At 35.1% G+C, this 18,619-nt stretch overlaps 1 protein-coding gene across 1 annotated transcript in view; it reads left to right on the top strand.

Annotated features, from left to right (window-relative positions):
• The window catches only part of BTBD8 (BTB domain containing 8), a 98,759-nt gene that overhangs the window by 35,443 nt on the left and 44,697 nt on the right, over positions 1 to 18,619 (top strand). Inside the window, exon 4 of the mRNA XM_045547538.1 lies at positions 6,741 to 6,858. Within this exon, the coding sequence (XP_045403494.1) occupies positions 6,741 to 6,858 (118 nt within the window). The remainder of the gene's footprint in view (positions 1 to 6,740; positions 6,859 to 18,619) is intronic.

Here is an 18,619-nt window from a genome sequence, read left to right as displayed (position 1 = left end):
TAGTTTTAACTCTCTGTCATACCAACGTTCTATAGATTCGCAAATCTATGAATCATAGTTTCTAGACGCATGCACTTTTTCATAGTACAATTTTTTAATGTGGTCTCGGACATGTTTGCTAACACACCCAGATATCTTTAGTTCTTCTGTAATAAGAAGCCCAAAAGTGGAAACAAATTATGTTTAGCAATTGATGCTTTAGTATTTTATCTTATTTGTAAATGATCTAAATATTCAACAAATGTCCATCATTTTGTTTAGCAAAACTCCAAGGTTCTAAGTTACCAAGGAGATTTGGGAAGCTATTTTTAAATAGACATAACATAAAACAAAGCTAGCCATCATCAAATTATTTCCCTGTTAGCTATTTTTACAGCATATGCACGTAAGGCAGTCATCACAAAAGCAAGAATCCTAAAAATTCAAGTATGTGAGCTTTTTGTTTTACTGTTGTGCTTGATATACATGAAGTAATGGACACCATACTTCCACTGGCAAATTTGTTCTTAGGTTGAACTCATAGTTCTACAATCTTAAACATCTAGAAAAAGATTAGTTGCTATTTTTTTTCTCAGAGTTTTGGAGTACGTAATTTATATAAGCACTTATTTTTCTTTAAGCCAATTAAATAGAACTCTTTTATAATTTTGGTAGGATCATCTGGAGGTAGAAAAATATCACACATACACAATATACTGCCAACCTAAAGGAAGAAACTGAGGCAAAATTAATGTAAGTAGAGAATTTATTTGGGCTAAGTTTGAGGGCTGCAACCTGGGGAACATGGATTCAAGTTGCCCTGAATATATGCTCCTATTAGCAGCAGTTACAAGTGAATTTTTAAAGGAAAAAACAAGAGGCAGTGCTTTAAGTTGTTTACCAACAATTTATATTGATTCATTAAAATAACATAAGATATTGATTGACTATACAGTTGTTCTTTGTATCACAAATTCCAGGAACATGAAGATAATGGGTAAGGATCACATTGTACAATTTGTAACATTTCAGGTAATTTATCAGCTAGTCTGGAAACTACAGGAAAGGAAAGAAGAAAAACAAAATGTCTTCGAGCGATTAACCCAGGGCATGAGTAGGGAGGGAGTAACAGAAGTCTCATGCTCATGTCTCTCTGGGCCTGATAAATTTTGCATACCTCACATTATTCAGACTGCCCTGAGCCACTTTTCTTTCTTAAAACATACATATGTAAACATACGTAAACACAGAGAATCAGATCTTCCAGCTTTCACTATAAAACTCTAGTCACGTGCCTGGTACTATCATGTGAAACTCATTACTTTATAAAAAAAAATAGTTGTATCTAAATTATGTTTCCAGCAGATGGAATAAGTTAAGGCTACCTGCTCAGATGGCCAAATATTTCTACTAATATTTGCAGAAAAGACAAGGTTTTTTGTTTGCCAGTTTCCACGTGGGTCATTTAAAATATTTTTTTTTTCTTCTGATAAAGAAGTCATCTCCCCTAAATTTGCATTTCCAAAAGGATAGCACTACGTAAGACCAGGTAGACAACTTATATCTCAAAAGCACAGAGCTTAGACTTCAGGCTTAAATATCATTATTTCCCGTAACAAAGAAGTGCATAGCTTAAAGGCCCAGTGAAGACCAAATGCCCAGGAAAAGCACCTTAAACAACGGTAAGGCTTAAAAACAAGCACCACATGTACTCACCATTAAATTGGTGATAATTGATCATACTTACGTGCACATAGGGAAATAACATTCATAGCGCATTGAGCAGGTGGGAGGGGAGAGGAGGAGATGGGTAAATTCACACCTGATGGGTACAGTGCATGATATCTGGGGGTTGAGCATGCTTGTAGCTCTGACTTGGGCGGTGCAAAGACAATATATGTAAGCAAAGCATTTGTACCCCTGTAACATGAAATTAAAAAGAAAAAAAGATAAGGCTTATTGTATAGATTTAAGCCAATGCCTTTTCCATTGAAAATGTTTCTTGTGATTTTAGTCCTTTGCCTGGTGCGGGAGAGGGAGAAACTCTTACAAATGGAAATTTCCTTTATAAATGTAAATTTTTATTACATCTAAATTTTTATTACATCTCACAATAACTGGCTGAATGCCAGAAAGGTATATTTTGGAGACTAATTCAGCTAGATAGGTGGCTTCCCAACCCAGCTTCTGTTTTTTTCACTAGATTACTGAGTTAAGGGCAGAGCCTGACAGACAAAGCATTTCCTATGCATGGACTCAGCATGGATAGACTAGAATGTTTTACAAATACTACTTCTAATCTTCCCTTTGTTAACTGAAAAAAATAATCTTTCCTTTGTTAACTGAAAAAAATAACAAGGTTTATAATTTGGAAAAGGAGAGCTTTATTTCTTGTAAAGGATTTACAGCCCTCAGTGGCCATTCCAGAAGGCTGGCAAACAGGGCTCCTGGCCACAAGCCAGGAGCATGTGCTTCAAGGGAAAGACAACGACAACAGAATTTTTTATTGAGCAGGGTAGTTAAATACACATATTTAACAAGCTATGGAAGGAGTCGTGAATATTTATGAAAAGAGAACTGTGTGCCTCTGCAGTGGGACTTTCTGTCCTTTTATGGGGTCCATGTTTAAAGATGGCTGCCCTCTATGTCAAAAAGATGAAACAAGGACATGGAAACCCTTTCTGCACATATTTTGTAGACTGTTAAAACCACCTCATGGTTGGTGTGGTCTTTTCTCATGAAAGAGTGCTGGTCTGGCACTTAGGAAATAAAGCCTGGGCAAGGGAGGTATAAAATGATGTATGTCTGACCCCCCCCCCATCCTGTCATGGCTGGGAACTCAGTTTTAAGGTTTCCCTTGGGTCCCCTTGGCTGAGAGGGGTCTGTTCAGTGAGCAGGGATGGTGTGGGGAGATAGGGGGTATTAAGATTTTATTTTTAGTTCACACCTTATAGTCAGAAACTGGTTTATCCTTTTTCTGTTTATAAGATTGAATGACAGACCAGTTGGGATTTTTTTTTTTTTTTTAGGAAAAACTTTGGGGATGGATTTGTTGAAGTCAAAATAAAAAATAGAGATGAATCTCTAAATTTAATGTTTTATGTGGGAAAAAAGAATTGCAATTCAGAGCATACACACAGACCTGAGTAGTCTTCAGTATGTCCAAAAAACAGAAGGTTAGAGGTCTTATTAAAAAAAGGTTATATGTGGTCTAGAGAGAAAGTTCATTGGTATTAGTAAAGCTTTGGGGAGCTGGCAAGCTCTGATTGGTGAGCAATAGTGGTGGACAAAATTAATCGTAGAGTTGCAGCAAGTTGTTTCAGTAGCTGTAGATAAAACTGTTCTCAAGTTACAGCAGTTTCAGCAGTTGGACTTCCAGAGAATCATATTTCTGGAGCAATGTTGTATACCCTGAGTGCTTTTTCTCTTAGCCTCTCTACTCTGATTTGGTTGGGTGTGGTAAGAATGACCCAATTCATATGATCAACTTTCATATATTCTAAGAGATCATTTGCTGTTTTCCTAGTCCTTTTTTTGGTCCATCCCTCAAAGATTGAGTGGTTGGATCTGTGATACCTTTCCAAGGTACCTCGCATTTGGCTTCAGCTATCCATTTACAGGATTCACCAGGTCCCAGTATCATGTGAATAAATTGGTAAAGATCAAGGGTCCTGAATCATATCCTCCAATGAGAATTCTAAATTTCTTAGCAAATTTCTTGTGGGGGTTGGGGGGGGCAGTTCTTTGGGGCAGGGAAACCTTTCACTATTGCTCTGAACTCAAGATTTTGACCATGGCATAAAGGTGGTTAAAGAAGCAGAGTTGGATGATCTGAGGGCCTAACTTTCTAAGGTATTTGTCTAGATTTCTTTTTTATATTCAGGGTAGGAATGTAAATAATGAAAAAGTTAGTAGATTCAGAGTAGGCAGAAAAGGATAGAGAGAAGATGAAGTCAGAGTTAAGTCAGTCAAAGTACAATTTTTTTCCTTTTTCATCAATTAGTTTAAGTTTTTCATTTGCCTTTTTAAAGGAATCTTTTAATTTTTAAAATAAATTTTATTTCAAAATATTAAGGGGTACAAGTATTCTTATTATATGGATGACTTGTATACTGCTGAAGTCAGGGCTTTTAGTGTGCCTGTCACCAGAATAGTGTACATCATAGTAGATAGGTAAGTTTTTATCCCTCATCCCCCTCCCAACTTTCTCCATTCTTAGTTTCTAATGTCCTTTACACCACTATATGACTGTGTGTACACATCATTTAGCTCCCACTTATTAGTGAGAACATGTGGTGTTTGTTTTTCCATTCCTGAGATACTTCACTTAGGGTAATGTTCTCCGTTTCAAGTTGTTGCAAATGACATTATTTCATTCCTTTCCATGGCTAAGTAGTACTCCATGGTATATGTATAAATGTACCACATTTTCTTTATCCATTCGTCAATTGATGGACACTTAGGTTGATAAAGGAATCTTTTAGAGGGGCAATTTTTGATTCATTTAGTCTTTTAGAAGCCTCTTCACACCAATCAATAATATATCCCTTTGTTTCTGAGCTGTTTGAGATCCCTTTTCTTTTTTTCAGTGTGTCCCATAGATGAGCAATTTTGTTTAGGTTAAAACTTCCCCATTGTGGCCACCAAAAGTCTAAATTATTTTGGTAAGATTTACCCATTTCTCTAGCAAAGGACAGTTTCCAAAGTGGAAGAGTCCCAGTCTTCTTGGATTCAGATGAACCCAGTATTCCCTGTCTTCTCATAACCTTACCTATTGGAGGCCTCCCTGTTGGACCCAGACCAATTTCTGTGGTGACTTCTCAGCCCAGCCTGGATAAAAAATGCTCAAACTGGGAGAACTCAACACAAATTGTGGAGCTTGTGTCCAAGAGGGACTTGGTGGTGGTGACCTCCAAATGCTCAGCAAGAAGCAGTGAATGCAAGGGACTCAGCAGGGTACCTAGACCTGTTAATGCATTGCTCCTAGAGGTTATTATTGAGGGTCTCCTTTTGATACTCCTTCTAACACTAGCTTTGTTAAAAGAAAAACTTTAGACAAATAAATTTAACTGAGTTTGAACAAACAATGATTTATGGATCATGCAACACTCAGAAACAGAAGAGGTTCGGAGAGCTCTATTATGCAGTGTTGGCAGTGAATATTTATAGACAGAATTACAAGTACAGTACAGACCAGGCGCGGTGGCTCACGCCTGTAATCCTAGCACTCTGGGAGGCCGAGGCGGGTGGATCACTCGAGGGCAGGAGTTCCAGACCAGCCTGAGCAAGAGCGAGACCCCGTCTCTACTAAAAATAGAAAGAAATTATCTGGCCAACTAAAATATATATGTAGAAAAAATTAGCTGGGCATGGTGGCTCATGCCTGTAGTCCCAGCTACTCTGGAGCCTGAGGCAGTAGGATCGCTTAAGCTCAGAAGTTTGAGGTTGCTGTGAGCTAGGCTGACGCCAAGGCACTCACTCTAGCCAGGGCAACAAAGCGACACTCTGTCTCAAAAAAAAAAAAAGAAGTACAGTACAGAAATAGCTTCATTGATTACAGCTAGGTGTTTGCCTTATTTGGACATGGCGTGATCAATTGGCTGCCTGTGATTAGCTGAGATCTGGCTAACCATTACCAAAAATATATACTCCTAAGTTAGGTTAGGTTTTGGTTCATTTACATACCACATTAGGTTGCAGTTCATTACATAGGAACTCAAAGTATGGAAACAACCTCAGATCAAATTTAATTTAACATAGTGTAGTATTTTTCTCTTTTATATGTACTTTGATATGTAGTAATATATATCATCTATGAGCTATGATATACAGTGTAGTATTTTTCTTTTTTTATGTATACATGTTTTATATTTCATTTCCTACTACCTAAATGGTGAATCTCTTGAAATAGAGATAGTTTTTCTAAAATACTCTTTTTCTACACCTCTCCATACTGTGTACAGTACTAAACTCATAGTAAGTGCTCTAGTAATGCCCATTGGTTTCAGTTGAATTTCTATCAGTTTACACTTATTCTGGTCATATACTCATGAAGTACAGAATAGGAAAGAATTTAAGGAATAGGAAAAGAATATTAAAATTGGGAAAATTTTTAAGTTTCTAATTCAGATGTTCATGAAGTGACTTCATTTTTGGTGTATAATTTTGTGATAATATTACTTATATTTAAGTGTGTATCTGTACCTAAAAGCATATAGTCATGCACTGCATAATGACATTTTGGTCAGTGATGGACATACATGATGGTGGTCCCATAAGATTGTAATACTGCATTTTTACTGTACTTTTCTTTGTTTAGATATGTTTAGATACACAAATACCACTGTGATACAATTGCCAACAGTATTGAATACAGTAACATGCTGTACAGGTTTGTAGCCTTGGCACGATAGGCTAGACCCTATAACCTAGGTGTGCAGTAGGCTATTCCATCTAGGTTTATGTAAGTACACTCTATGACATTTGCACAGTGACAGAATAACCTACCAGTACATTTCTCAGAATGTATCCCCATCCTTAAGTGAGACATGAGTAAATATTTGAATGTAAATGGAAATATATATATTTCAAAGCAGAAAGTATAGATGATTTTAAATTTTTTGTTTTATTTTGAATCTACTGCTTAAATATTCTAGCTAACAGATAATTATGTGGAAAAACCTCTTGCTAATAATAGAAAACAAAATTTTTGGGTGTTTATAATATTAAACCATTTTTTAATCTTGTTTTTTTTTTTAAAGATAATTATGAATTGGAACCTGCATCTGAATTAGGAGAAGATTTATTGAAGCTTTATATGAAACCTTGTTGCCCAGATATTGATATTTTTGTCGATGGAAAATGTTTTAAAGCTCACAGGTAAATAGACATGTGACTGATTTGGTTTCTTGGTTGTAATGCAGTGTATTACTTTTTTTTTTTTTTAACACAGTGGTTTTCAAGCCCTGATTCACATAGCCAACAGGGGTTCCATGATGATCTCTCAAGGGGTCTCTGGCAGGGGAAGAGGTTGGCCATCAGGCATGGTTTCCTGCCTGCAGGCATGGGTCCACCCAGACATGTGAGTGTACATGTTTCAGCCAGAGCAGATCGCCTCTCATCTATGCTTTGCATTGGGTATGAACCTAAGGCTTCATTAGAAGAAAATGTTCTGCTGCCTAAAATAGGTTTGAAAGCCACTGTCATAGAAAATGTAGTTAAATGCAGTTTTTAATTTTATAGGCATTGTACTATTAAAGTATTATTTCTACATGTATGAAATGTATTTTTCTCTGCATTTTGGCTTAAAATCTGTGATTCAAAATAGATGATACTCATGAATAGCATTGATTAGGAGGTTTAATATTTCAATGTACTTTTTAAAAACCATTGTTCTGCTTCAGTATTGGGTTGCTTAGACATTCTAGACTTTTAGATTTCAAATTAAAGCCTGCTGCCTGTTTTGGTCAGGCTCTTTTGTTTGCATGCAACTAAAATCTGCTTAAATTAAGGAAAAATTTTAACAAGAAATACATATTATCTTTTGGAACTCAAGGGAAAGAATTACAGCAGGGCCTCACTATGAACTAGAAACAGAAGCAGAAAACTGACAAACCCAGACAGTTCTTCCTCCCTCTCTTTGAATTTCAAATAAAATGTTGATAAGTTATTCTGGTATTCCTCAGGAGGAAGATCCAGACTATTTGCAGTGGCAAGAAGCTATCTTCTAGGGTCCAGGGTGGATAGCTCTTAATGAAATTAGCAGTAGGTTTAGATTACAGGAATTCTCCAAGCCAAACAGTAGTGATATTTGTACTGTCGGATATCACACTAGTTTACCAGTTAACTGACAGTAATATATTGCCAAACCCTAGGATCGCCAGTTTGAAACAGACTGTTTACTATTCAAAATTTGAAACTTTTCTCTCTGGGAACATATACTTTGTAAATATAAGTATACACATTCCTAATTCTTATGAAATTTACATTAAGTATAGTAAAATTTGGGATGTAATATAGATTATTACATTTTCCATATTGTGGGTATATATCTCCTAAAGCATGGTATGTGTCTTCCTGCCTTTCCTTTGCTTCCTTTCTTCCTTCCTTTTTTTCCCCTTTCTTTTTCTCCTTTCTTCCTTCCATCCATCCTTCCTTCCTTCTTTTTTTTTTTTTTTGGCCAATCCAATTTTATTTTAAAAATTTAATTTTGTTTTTTTGTGTGTCCAGGTTTTTCTTGAGATCATATGGGCATCCTACCAAAGTTCTACTGATAGAGCCCTAAAGCTATTGCTGTCATACAGGGAAGGCATGACCCTGTGACCATTTGCAACGTGGCCTCAAACAGTGTCTATATTTGGCCTCTCCCTGTGTGCTACTTGACAGTGGACTAACAGGACTATGTTTTAGGAGCTGGATCTAGAATATTAGGTTTATATTCCAGGACAGCTCTTGCTCACATTTCTGGTTTATTTTGTTCACCTAGCAATAAAAAAGAAATTTATATTAACTAGAAACATGAGGATATGTTTCAGGATCTGACTTAAGTTTTCCCATTTTGTTGCCTTTATGTGAGTTAAAATAGCAAATTCTAAATCATGGTTACCTTCCTAGTCCAAATTCAAACATCTCTCTGTTTGGTTCTTACTAATTTTATTGTGTAGTTCAAGGAATATTATGTCAGTAGTTTAGAAAACACATATTTATGTAAAGCTCACATATTCATCTAAAGCCCACCATAGAAACTTTCTAAGTTGCTTCTTGTTCTAGATGGTCATTGTCAGCATTTCTTCTAGTGGTGTGGCTAAAAATCCATTTGTAGCATGGCTGCTTTAATTTTTTAAATTATATGTACTCGTATGTTGAAAGATCAATGTAAGTACTTACAGAGGACTGAGATATATGATCAGAATTATATTCCGTTTAGGTCTCAACATTTAAAAGTTTAGATTGCTAGTTTAGTATGTTCGTATTGATATGGTATTCTATTGAATTAATCTTTCTCTCATGCTCAAGCCACTTCCTCAAAAACATCCCCAATAACAGAGTTCTTCCAAGATTGTCCCTAATTGTTCTGTCCATTCTTTCCTGTAATCCTCTGCCTGGAGCACTTTACATGCTGAAAGACAGTCTGATGTCACTCTCTTGCTTGTGGTGGCACAACTAAGCCAAAGAAGTCATTTTTAACAGAGTGGTTGAGAGTATATGGACTGTGGAGCCAATCTGCCTGGGTTTTAATTCTAGCTCCACCATCATTAGCTGTGTGAATTTGGGCAAGTCATTTAACCACTCATTCTGTGCTTCAGCATTTTCATAAAAAATGGGGATTATAATAGTACCCATCTAGTAGGGTGATTGTGAGGATCAAGTTACAGTCATGCACCCCATAACCATGTTTCGGTCAATGATGAACAGCGTATAGGATGATGGTCCCATAAGATTATAATGGAGCTGAAAAATTCCTATCACCTAGTGGTGTTGTAACTGTCATAACATCATAGCACAACCCATTACCTTTTCTATATTTAGATATGTTTAGATATGCAAATACCAGTGTTACAGTTGCCACAATATTCAGTACAGTGACATGTTGTATAGGTTTATAGACTATACCATATAGCCTAGGTATACCATCTAAGGTTTGTGTAAGTATACTCTGTGATGTTTGCATAAGATGAAATCATCTAACAACATATTTCTCAGAATGTATCCCTGTCGTTAAGTGACGCATAACTACACTTATTACATTTAAAGTACTTCAAACAGTACCTGGCACATAGTTAATATTATATGTATTTGCTATCATCATCATCATCATATCCAGGTGAACAGGCCTTTGATACAAACTTTTGTATAGGTGGTAGCAACAGCTGCTATGCCCATTACTTATGTAGGGCAAGCAGAGAAACATGGTTTGAATTGCTTGCATTTTCCCCTCAATCCGAGGAGCAATGGGATAGCCGTAGTCCTTCAAGGGAGGCCACATTTATTCCATTCTTCTTCCTCTACACAGTTCTTTCCCTCTCCAAAGCATAATTTTTCCACCCCTCGCCATCTTTATCCTTGTTTATCTCCAACACTTCTGCTCAAAGCAGAAATGAAGAGAGCTCTTTTAACTAGGGAAAGCAGGGGTTATAAAAAAAAAGAGGACACATCAGCCTTCATGGATTCTATTAGTTACGTTACTACTTTTCTGAATACTGTATCCTGGGATGCTACTATACATTATCCCTTGTTGTGAACTTCTGTAACATTACAGGCCTGCTTGATTGCTCTCAGTTCCCATATGAATACCATCTGGATATGGTGCATTTCTTTCTCCATGTATTTCCTCCTGTCCCCTTCAGTCTACCTCCAAGGATCTACTTGACCCACTTCATTCCTGACCTCCCATTTTATAGTGTGATTCATTATTTTAATGTTTTATAAGAGAAATTGAATCTATTACATTTTTAGTATAACTTATTTGTTACACTTCTGTGTTCCATAATTAAGATTCTCTTATGCTGCCTATTGAAAAAGCAGGGCAGTGACTCCTAATTTTAGCTTCCTGACACTCAAGATCTGGTATCTCCAAAGTACCTGTCTTATCAGTGCCTGATAATATACCATTAGACATTGATTAATTGGGTTAAGATATTGTCACATCTCCCTTTAAAATGTAAATTTCTCTGAATATTTAGTAAATCAGCACTGAGTCATAAGGTCAATGTTCTGGTCTGGACCATGTCAGCAATTGTCTATATAGCCTTGGGTACGTTACCTGAAAGCTTTTTCTGAAGTGATATGGTTTAGTAATTCAGAAGTCAGTCTTTCTGGGTTTATATTATGATTCCACCAATTGTTACTTAATCTAAGTCTCAATTTCTTTATCTGTAAAAAGAATTATAACAGATAAAAATAGCATAGGATGGCTGTGAGGATTGACAGATAATGTACACAAAGCACTTAGCTTAGTACCTGGCACATTGTAAACTTTCAAAAGTAAATGTTAGTTGCTATAAGTATTTATTAGATATCTGTAAGAGAGGCACAAAATTGCCTATTCTACCTTGTCTTATAGCAAGGGTTGCCAAACTATGTCCCAAATGTGTTAAGTGGCCTGTTTTTGTGTGAGACAACAAAAAACAAAGAAGAGTATGCAACAGAGACCCACAAAGCCTAAAATATTGACTATCTGACCTTTTGCAGTAAATGTTTTCTATTCCGTCTTAATAGGATTTGTAGGAAGGAAGTTTAAATGAAATAATTATCATACCATACAATAAATATAAATTACTGTTCAATAGAATGTGTTACTAACATCTTAATATTAATTACTTTATAAGTGATAAATGATCAACCTTGTCCAATTGAGAGGTTTAAAATAATGATAAATTAGGTATGGGAATAACAGAGGGAAAAAGAGATGAAATTCCTTGGTACCACAGGTCTTTGCAGGAGGTTGCAATGGGGAACTGAAAGCAAAAGGCACTGTGTGCCTGAAAGAAAAGAAACCCTCTAGAGTAGAAGCTTCCTAATTGAACTCAATTAACCTGCTTTCCAGATGCCCTCAGGAGAATATGCTGACATGTTAGCCTGAACTCTCAAGGCTAGGAGCCCATTCTCTAGTACATGTACCTATTTCTGTTGCTATCAGTTAAGTTTGTGCCTTCCAAGAATCACTTGGGTTTATTCCCAAACCTGCTTATGCCATTTAAATTTATTATTCTGATGACAAAACTTAGTGAATGTCATATAAGCCAATGATACACGAAATATGAAAAGAAATTATTTTTCCTGTGAAAACTAAGGTGAATACTTTAGAAAGATCTAATAAGGGAGAGGCACTTTAAAAATTGCTATTGTATTTAGTTTGAATGGAGCTATATAAAAAAGTTTGAGGAGAAATTATAAAAGTTTAGAATGATTCTGTACTCTGATTGCTTCACAAAAGTTTTAAAATTCTTCACTTTAGAAAAATCTGAACTAGAAATCATAGTGTATATGTATATAGTTTTTGCAAGAATGATGAGGCTCCCTATCAGTGAACCCATGTTTAAAAAAAATAAAAAGATTGGCCTTATGGTGAAAGATTTGTAAGTGCATATTTATTTTTTAAGTTAGAATAAAATGATTATAATATATAGAAATCATTTTTAAAATGGTCTTGATTTTTTTCTCTTAACCGAATGGCTATTAGTCCTGATTGTGTTGGATAATAGGGCTTCCACTGTACTTCCCAATTTGTTAGGGAAGGCTGGTGAAAGTTATAGTGAATGGATGTCACAAAATTCTCAAGAGAAAGCTAACTTTCTTTTTATAAAGCCATGTTCTCTAAAATGTTTGCTAAGAAGTAAAATAGATGATAGTGACAACTTCAAAAAATTTGAATTCACTACCATGGGTTTAACCCTTATTCAGTTATGTGGAACTAATATTCTTGGAGTAAGAATGCTTAAAAAATTAGTCCTAGCAAAAAATTCCTTCTCTAGAGCTTCTCTGAGTAATCCAGGCCATTATTCTGCCTGGAGTAGTGAATCTAGTTCAGCTAACATTAGGAAGTATTGAATAGCAGTGTACAATAGCAACAAGGGAGAAATTAGGGCATCTTGAGCAAGCCAGAAGCAGCACTGTCAGTTGAAATTAAATTTAATCAAAAGGACAAAATAGTTTTTGGCATGTTGTAAAATAAAAAATTTGGCAAAGATTTTTATTACACCATGCCATCTACAGCATTATTTTTTAACCTGAGGCATTTGTCCCATTTAAATAGGAGTGTTTTCTAAGTTTCTGTTTTAAGATCAAGGTAATTGTTTAAGTCTCAGATGCTGTTAATCTTATTCAGATGGAAATGGTTGACATGCTGTGTTAGTTCAAGTATTCTGAGAAGCAGACACAAAGATAGAATTAGACCTGCAAGAAATTTATTGTGGTAAATGCATGTGAGAGAACATGGGGAGGAAGCCAGAGAAGACTGAGAGGGCTGTTAGACTGCAACGTTGATCTGACTGTGAGTGAAAGAGAAAGAGAAGGAAGTTAGGTTGGGTGGAAACATCTTAGACTTTAGTGGAGTTGTAAGGAAAGTTTGATAAAGCTGTTGGAAAGTTTCCAAGCCAAAGTTACCCATCAGAGAATCTCCTCTCTCCCAGGGATATACCTGTCTTATCCCTGCTGAGCTTAGTCATTGACAGGGAATAGCTTGTGAGAAGGTGGCTTTGGGCCAAGGTGGTACATATTTCAGAGTGCTATAGCTGGGGTTATAGATCAGTTATGCAGTGAAAGATCAGAAGGGTGCATTCTTAAGACTGCCACACATATATATCATGATGTGCTATATATTTATTTATCTTTACCACTAGGCATAAGCAGATAAAGTAAGTAGATGGAAGGATAGAATTCTAATAGTTTTCTTCATTAAGAATTATTTAATATCTAGATTTAATTATTCATTTCAAATCTAAGATCAAATGTGGTTCTGTTTAAATTTAATTCACTGTTGGTAAATACTAGGTGGTCTTGAAGGAAGCCTTTAACCTTTTGTGGATTATTTTCTTACATATTAGATTTTACCATTCCTTTCACTTTTTATTGTTATTATTACCCTTTTTCTCATTTTGGGGAAGGGGAGTTTTATTTTTGTTTTAAGGAAATACTAAACATAATTAATGAAAATGCAACAATCATATATTGTTACTGAGCCTGAAATGTGTTAATACCAGTATCTTCTATTTAATAAATTATGGTCTATATATATGTTTTCCTATTATAATTTCTTAACTTGTGAATACTTATATTCTAATTATCACTTGGATCTTTTTCTCTATCAAATAATTTTGCAATGGATACATCATTTTACTAAGCCAAATTTTAGTGGATATATGAATTTTCCTTTTTAAATTAAGTTTTAATCATCATAGGACTCTATACATAATTATTCTGTTTCATCAAAGTCATAGTTATTAAATGCCCATGGGGTTCATGGGAAAAAGAAATTGTTTAATGAGCACTTATTATATGCCAGGTACTATGCTCGGTGCTGAGACTGAAATTCATAAAGAAATAAAGAACGAAATACAGAAGATTAGATAGATTCTATGTGTTGAAATTCAGCACAATCAATATATTAGAAAAGATTGCCATGGAAAAGGGCCTGGCAAGATATCCAATAAACTGTTAACAGTGGTTATTTCTATAGAGTGGAATTGAAGTAAACAAGGAAGCAGGGTGAAAACTTAAAATTTTCACTTTATACAATCTGTATTGGAGTTCATTACAAACTTATTTTTTATTATATAAATATAAATTATATTTTATTTGTCTCCTCTCCCCTATTTATGAATTTGTTCAGTCACTTGCATTTATCAGTACAGACTCGTGGCTATTTATTTTGTACTTTGGCTAGTATTTAGTACTTTGGCATGTAATTTGTCTTATTTTACACTTTGGCTTATTTATTTTGTTGCTCAGTTTGTCCCAACTTTAGCTATGGGAGCTCTTTTAGTTGGTTCTTGTTTCCCTTTCACATTCTCCCTTCTGTGTGTGTGCACACGCTTATGTGTGTGTTGAGCATTTTCTTACTTTTTGCCACTAAAAGATGCTCTGTACTCATCTGTCCTAGAATCAGCCTGGTTCCTTTTGTTCTAATGATATTAGAAACCAAGATCTGGGTGCTTGGTGTGCTTGTTTGTTACTGGGGTGTCTCTTTTTCTAGGTCTACTCAGCTGATAGAGCAAAGAAATATGTTTGGAATACCAACCTACACACACACACATATATATATATATTTCTATATGTAGTCATATTTCTATTAAACTAAATATGAACTCATGCTGATGTCTTTAACATTAATCTGTTATCTGTCCTAGTTTTACCTCCTTGTTTATCTGTAATCTTCCACTACAGCACTGAAAAACCTTGGCTTTCACCATCTACTATATAGTACCTAATTATTAATTCATGAATAGTGGTTTAAGCTTTATTTATAATCACCAAAACTAGAGGTAGCCATAATGTCCTTCAAAGGTGAATAAACTGTGGTACATTCACACAATGATGAAATGACCTATCTCCCAAAGACACCTTGAGACTCTCTGAAAGATAGTTATATCTGGAGATGGGTTCCGATATTAACTTCGTATATTCTTGCATTTCAAGGGGTTAAGGATGTGTGACCTTGGAAACATCTCTACACTGTAGAGTAGGCCTTTCTAGTCCCTGAAAAAGTTTATCCATAGCATCATGGTTAGAAAAAGGATTCAAGTCCACCATGTCTTCGAGGGGACTCTTTCAAGAGAGAAAGAGGAAGCAGCTGCTTCCTTTCCCTTTATAAGTAAAGGGAAAAAAACTTTTTTTAATTTTCCCTAACACCACATGTAAGAGTGTTACCAAAAGCTTGCCAGCAAATGAGGAGGTTGACAGACTCTCATATCAAAGTACCAATGTCCTGTTTCTGAACTGAGGTACAGAGCTTTTAAAAGTTCTGATTAATCCCATCTTTAGCTAGGACAATTTTGTGACCGCCAATTAATCCGATCTTATTCCTTATTAAGTAGGTTTTATTTTCATTCTTATTTTACAGTTAAATTTATTGAATTAGAATGCATATACAATCAAATTCACACAATTAAAAGTCCAGTTTGAGTTTTTGACATATATAAACCTGTTTCACTCCCACCACAATCAAAATATAGAGAATTTTCATGGATTAAATAGTTCCTTGTGCCCATATGCCATCAGTCCTCACCCCAGCCCCAACTCCCCTACTCCACTCCCTCCCCAGCCCCAGGCAACAACTGAGTTTCATATGCTTATTTGCCATCTGTATATCTTTGGTTAGTTTTTTGTTCATATCTTTTGTACATTTTTAAATTGGATTGTTTTCTTATTCTTATGTTCTCTAAACTATAGGTTATTTTACCTATCCTAGAATTTCATATAAATGGACTCAGATATACTATTGTGTCTGGCTGCTTTTGCTCAGCATAATGTTTTTGAGCTTCATCCTTGGATATTATGTGTATCAGTGGTTCATTCAGTTTTTACTGCTGCTTAGTATTGCATTATATAGTTTCTCCATTCTCCTGTTGATGGACATATTGGTTGTTTCCATTGTTTAGCTATTATTGATAAAGCTGGTATGAACACTTGTGGACTCACTTTTGGACATATATTTTCATTTCTTTTGGGTAAATACCTAGGAGTAGAATTGCTGGCTTATATGGTAAATTGCTGTTAACTTTTTATGAAATTGGCAAACGTTTCTCCAAAGAGGTTGTGCCATTTTACACTCCCACTCTGCCTGGATTGAAGAGTTCCATTTGTTGTATGTACATCTTCACCACCACTTGACAGTGTCAGTCTTTTTAATTTTTGACACTCTTATAGGTGTGCTGTGGTATCTATCATATTGTGATTTTAATTTGCATTCCCTTGATCACTCGTGATGTTGAGTATCTTCTATGCTTATTGGACATTTGTATATCTGGAGATGTTCCTGTTCAAATATTTTGCTGATTTTTTTTAAAAATCCCTCTTAGAGTAATTAGATGTAAATCTTAATATAAGTAAACTGTTGAGATACAAACACATGCTTTTTTTGCCCTTAAAATGAATCATGTACTATAGCTTTTCCCAGTCCTAATCTAATACTCAAAACAGAATGGGATGTCATTCTTTATAACTAACCATAAAGTTTAGCTTTAAAGTAAAATTATTTCTAGCAATTGGTTCTTACCTGATAATACTTTTTGTTGTTTTTGCCCATTTTTTAGTTGGGTTGTTTTATGTTCTTATAGTTCTTTATATATTCTGAATTCAAGTTATTTGACATATATATATATTGCAAATATTTTGTGCCAGTATTTTGCTTATCTTTATACCTTCTCAAATATGACTTTCAGAGGATCAACATTTTTAATTTTGTTAATGTTTAAATTTTTTATTTAAAAAAAAACTGATTCATGCTTTTTGTGTCCTAAGAAATCTCTGCCTGTCCTGAAGTTGCAAAGATTGTCACCCATTTTTCTATAAATTTTATAGTATTGGCTTTTACATTTAGTTTTGGCCCATTTTGAGTTGATTTTTGTATATAGTGTGAGGTAAGTGTCAAGGTTCATTTCTTTTTCTACAAACATCCAATTGTTCCAGTAACTTTTGTTAATAAGATCATCTTTTTCCCCATTGAATTTACCTTAGCACCTTTGTGAAAAGCAATTAGCAATATATATGTGGGTCTATTTTTGGACTCTCAATTCTGTTCCAGTGATGTATACATCTATGCCACACATTATCTTGATTTACTGTTGCTTTATAATAAGTAACATTGTGTTGCTTGAAATCATATCTTCCAACTTTTTTCTTCTGTTTGATGGTTGTTTTGGCAATTATGGGTCATTTGTATTTCCATATACATTTTAGAATCAACTTATCAATTGCTCCTAAAAATGCTTGATTGGGATTGTATTGAATCCAGAAACCAGGAAGAATGGACATGTTAACAGTTAACTATCTATTAAGTCTTTTTAAATTTATCCCAGCAGTGTTTTATAGTTTTAGTGTAGAGGTCTTGCACATTTTTTGTTACATTTGTTCCTATGTATTTGACCTTTTTGGATACTAGTGTAAATGGAGTTTTTTTTCCCTTTATTTTCTGATTGTTTATTATTATGACAGATTATCTTTGGGTGATTGTTGGACATTCTATTAAAAATTTATAGAAGTAATTTGATACTCTGGGTGATATTATTTTAATGCAGATAAGATTTTCTTTGGCTTTTGTCTGGCTGTGAGACTAGATGCTTATCACTTTGTTCCAGTTAGGGACTGAGATGATCAAAAGCTGGCCTTCAATCCTAGTAAGGACTTGTGTATTTCCTGTTCACTCTTCTTTTTAGGGTAAAGCCCTTCAGGATCCAAATGAGATCCTGGGCTATCCATTCCAAACCCCCCCTCTTTGAGGGACCCTAAGTTCAAATTTATATCCCTCTAAGCCTGTGAAGATTTCCAAAAGCTTCTCAACCATTGCTTTTGCTTTAAGATTTAGCAATTGCCTCAGTGGAAAAAGTTACCTCAAATGCTTGGGTCACTTTTTGTGTCTTCTCTTACAACTTGTCTAACTTGTCTACCCACCATGGTAGTGTTCTGATGGCTTCAAAGCATGATTTTTTTTCTTTTTCTTTTTTCAATATATGTATTTTTCCCATCTTTCCTAGCTCCTTTCAGCAGGCACGTTGGTCTTAGCTAGCCTAGTAAACCATTGCCAGAAATGTCTTTCTCTTTTCCTTCTCTTCCTCTACTCTTCCATTCTATCCTCTACTGGAATTGTTTGTTCTGTGTATGCCATTTACTGCTGTATTCCCAGCACCTAGATAAGTGCTTAGCATATAATACAAGTCAATGGATATTTGTTGGATTAAAGAATGAATGAATGAACATTTCATTTGAGAAGACAGAGTAGAAACTCAAAAGGAAATATTTTTTCTTTTGTTTTTTCAAACCTAAAATACAAAACTTTCTTGAGCATAAGTTAGGGTGAGTTTTGAGCTAGAACTTGAGACCTTTAGAATTGTAGTCTCAAAAAGAAAGAGACTCTATTGCTAGAGTGCAGTGGCATCTTCGTAGCTCACTGCAACCTTGAACTCCTGGGCTCAAGTGATCTTCC

This window comes from Lemur catta, chromosome 3 (assembly GCF_020740605.2).
Source record: "Lemur catta isolate mLemCat1 chromosome 3, mLemCat1.pri, whole genome shotgun sequence".
In the NCBI taxonomy this organism is placed as follows: Eukaryota; Metazoa; Chordata; class Mammalia; order Primates; family Lemuridae; genus Lemur; species Lemur catta.
Note: the sequence above shows the minus strand (reverse complement) of the source record. Positions and strands in the feature narration are given on the sequence as shown.